Below are 3,053 nucleotides of genomic sequence, written 5' to 3' on the forward strand. Positions count from 1 at the left end.
ATCCATGTATATATATATATATATATATATAATATATATATAAATTTGTGTGCAATTACTGCAGATCACATTAAAATAAATATTCAAACGATGCTTACTATTAAAACAGGGATAAAAATATATAATATTCTTTCTGTTATTTTGACTTTAATTTAAATAATAAATGTTACATCGTTGCTTGTAACATTCATAACCTTCAGTTTTTTTTTAAAATTGTACAGAAATTTCAGTATTTATTATTATTAACCCTTTCGACTCGAATGCCGCCACAGTGGCGGCTAATTTCATATAAATCTCGGAATTCGCGAGTGGAAAGTGTTAATATAAATATGTGCTCTTTGGTTTTAGTCACCGGTATTGAAAAATTCACTACCTATAAAATTTACACAAATATTTTTTTAGTTAAAAAAATTTAAAAAGATTACGTGCGTCAATGGGTTTGAACCTTTCGAACTAAAATTTTAGTAAATTGTCCAAAACTGGTAAAAATATGCGCAGTCTGATCCAAACAGGTGCAAATCGTTTTTTGATCAGGTTTTGCCAATACCGTTTTTTATTCCTAAATTTTTTGTGAATCGATAGTGTAAAATTGATCCAGTAATTTTGTTTTAACTTCTGCACCTATTTCATATGAAACATCAACAAATTTTTGGCAGTACTTAGAATGTCTAAATCGTATGCCAATCCAGAGATTGGACGTCCGGGTATGATGATCCATTAATTTATAATAATAATATTAACAATAATATCAATAATAATAATAACCGAGTACTTACTTAGCCCGAAGTGGAATTGTTGATATTTCACATCGCAGTACCCAAATAATTTAAAGCATATTTTGTTCTCAATTGGTATCACTGCTGCATGATGCCACAATGGCCAAAAGTCGACCGAATCGGGTAACTTATACTTAATAAGTAATAGTTCGTCATATTCAGGGCGACTTTTTATAATATTTGATACGAAATAAATATTTATTTAATATAAATATGTTTCAAGCAATAGATGTACATACAATTTTTTATAACATATAACATTTCATTCATGATGTTTATTTTTAACGTTGATCTGTTGAAATTTATATTATATATATATATATATATATATATATATATATATATACATGATACGTAGGGTATATTTATAAAAACCATTTTAGCTGCGTTTTCGTCCAAAGCATATCATAAAGAAAAAATTCATTTTTTTCTTAAAGTCCGTATTAAGCGATAATAGCGAAATAAAAAAGCGCGAATGAGAATGTGAGTGAGTGATTCCTAGTGAAATGATTCCATTTTACATTTTATTTTTTTATTTATTCAAAGTCTTAATTGTTATAAAGTTGTTTATATTTTATTTTATAGTAATTATTGTGAAGGTTACCTATAAATTGTTCTGAATAATTATTTATTCCAAAAACGGGTCGGCTGTAAAAAAACATTAAAATTTCTAAAAATTAAATTTAAAAAATTTCATTTAAATTAAAAAAATCATTCTATAACAATTCTCGGGCTTATAGCTTTCAACCCTTTCGACTCAGATGCATCCGCTCCGGCGGCAAAATTTATATAAATCTCGGAATTTGCGAGTGGCAAGTGTAAAATAAAACTTGGTTAGTTTGCAATTAAAAATTGTAAATTTCATTTAATTTCCATCGATAATTTACCCAAATAATGAAAACGATTATAATAAAAATACAAGCGAAAGTCTTCTAGTAAGATTGCCAAAATTTCTAAAGTTGCTCATTATTCAAATTGTTCTTCATATTCGTACTCATTCGTACTTTATGGGAAAGATAGTTTTATCAAGTTCTATTTTGAAACTTTATTGGAGCTTTAAGGATAATTGTAGATTTTATTTATTTTAAGGAAAACTTTAACCAAACAACGAAAAAATAATTATAATAAAATACAAGCAGAAAAGTCTCCTACAAGAATTTTCAAAATTTTTAATTTTTTTTGGTTTCTTATAAACGTATTTTGTGGGAAAAAATAGTTTGATCGACTTCTATTCTAAAAATTTTGTGGATATTCAAGAAATTATACACAATCTTTTATTTTACACACTTTATATACAATTTTATCTAGTTTAAACTCGGTGCATTTGAAAAATTATTAATTATATAAATTTCTGATGTAAAAATTAATATCTATATGTCTAGATCAGGTACTTTTGTTCGTAAACAATTGTTCATAAAATACCCATTGTCATATACGCTGAAGATGTTTTGATCCATCAACAATTTAATAAAATTGAAAAAAATTCATTGGAAATGAAAATATATATATATGGGTGTTCTATGGCGTGACGGTCAAGCGCACTGCCTTGTGTGAATTAAGTCGTGAGTTCAAATCCACGCTATGGACAACCTGATATCATGCAGTAGCAATGTCCATTTTCACTTAGATCAAAATGTGTTTCCAATTGAAAATAAGCCCATTTCGGGCACTGCGGTGTGAAACGGCAATGGAAAATTCCTTACACTATTTTTTCCTGAATCGAATTGGAGTTCATGCTCAGTACGTTCTATAAATTGCATCAGACAGCCGACCTTATTTTTTAATTTTCATCAATAATTTCTCTGTTCGTTTTTAAATACGGCCTATATTATCTTTCAACCATATACATAACAATAATGAATTATCAATAATTTATAAATTATTATTTGCCCCTCATCCGCCTCTGTAGGTATGTTATGTGTCAAAGAGCTTGGTCTGTGTGCGGTCGTGTAATTTTAAACAAAGTCTTATCTTAATACAAAAAACATTATTATATATAGAGAAAAATTACAAAAACGAATAACGATCCGCTTGACATTATATAAATAATATATTATAAATAAATATTTTAGAAATTATTTAAAAATTAAAAACAAATTAATGGGTTCCGCTTTAAATAAATTTAAAACCAAATGTAACAAAGACAATGTGGAAGGAGTCGGGGCATTGAAATATTTTGGATTTTTTGGAAAGTTTTTGGTGGTTTTTATATAAATTTATTTTTATAAAAAAAAATTATTTTGAAATAATTTGACGGTGAGTTCTGGAATATATAAA

The 3,053-nt window shown here is 27.0% G+C and overlaps 1 protein-coding gene across 1 annotated transcript in view; it reads left to right on the forward strand.

The window, feature by feature from the left end:
• Positions 1–875: 875 nt before the first annotated feature.
• LOC113374608 (potassium voltage-gated channel protein Shaker) overlaps positions 876–3,053 on the forward strand; it is a gene marked incomplete at its 3' end in the record, with an annotated part of 47,521 nt that continues 45,343 nt past the window's right edge. Inside the window, exon 1 of the mRNA XM_026614585.1 lies at positions 876–899. Coding sequence (XP_026470370.1) covers positions 876–899 — 24 coding nt within the window. The remainder of the gene's footprint in view (positions 900–3,053) is intronic.

Source organism: Ctenocephalides felis, unplaced genomic scaffold (genome assembly GCF_003426905.1).
Source record: "Ctenocephalides felis isolate EL2017-DRISC unplaced genomic scaffold, ASM342690v1 CF-g0.4_SCAFFOLD_01886, whole genome shotgun sequence".
NCBI classification, from domain to species: Eukaryota; Metazoa; Arthropoda; class Insecta; order Siphonaptera; family Pulicidae; genus Ctenocephalides; species Ctenocephalides felis.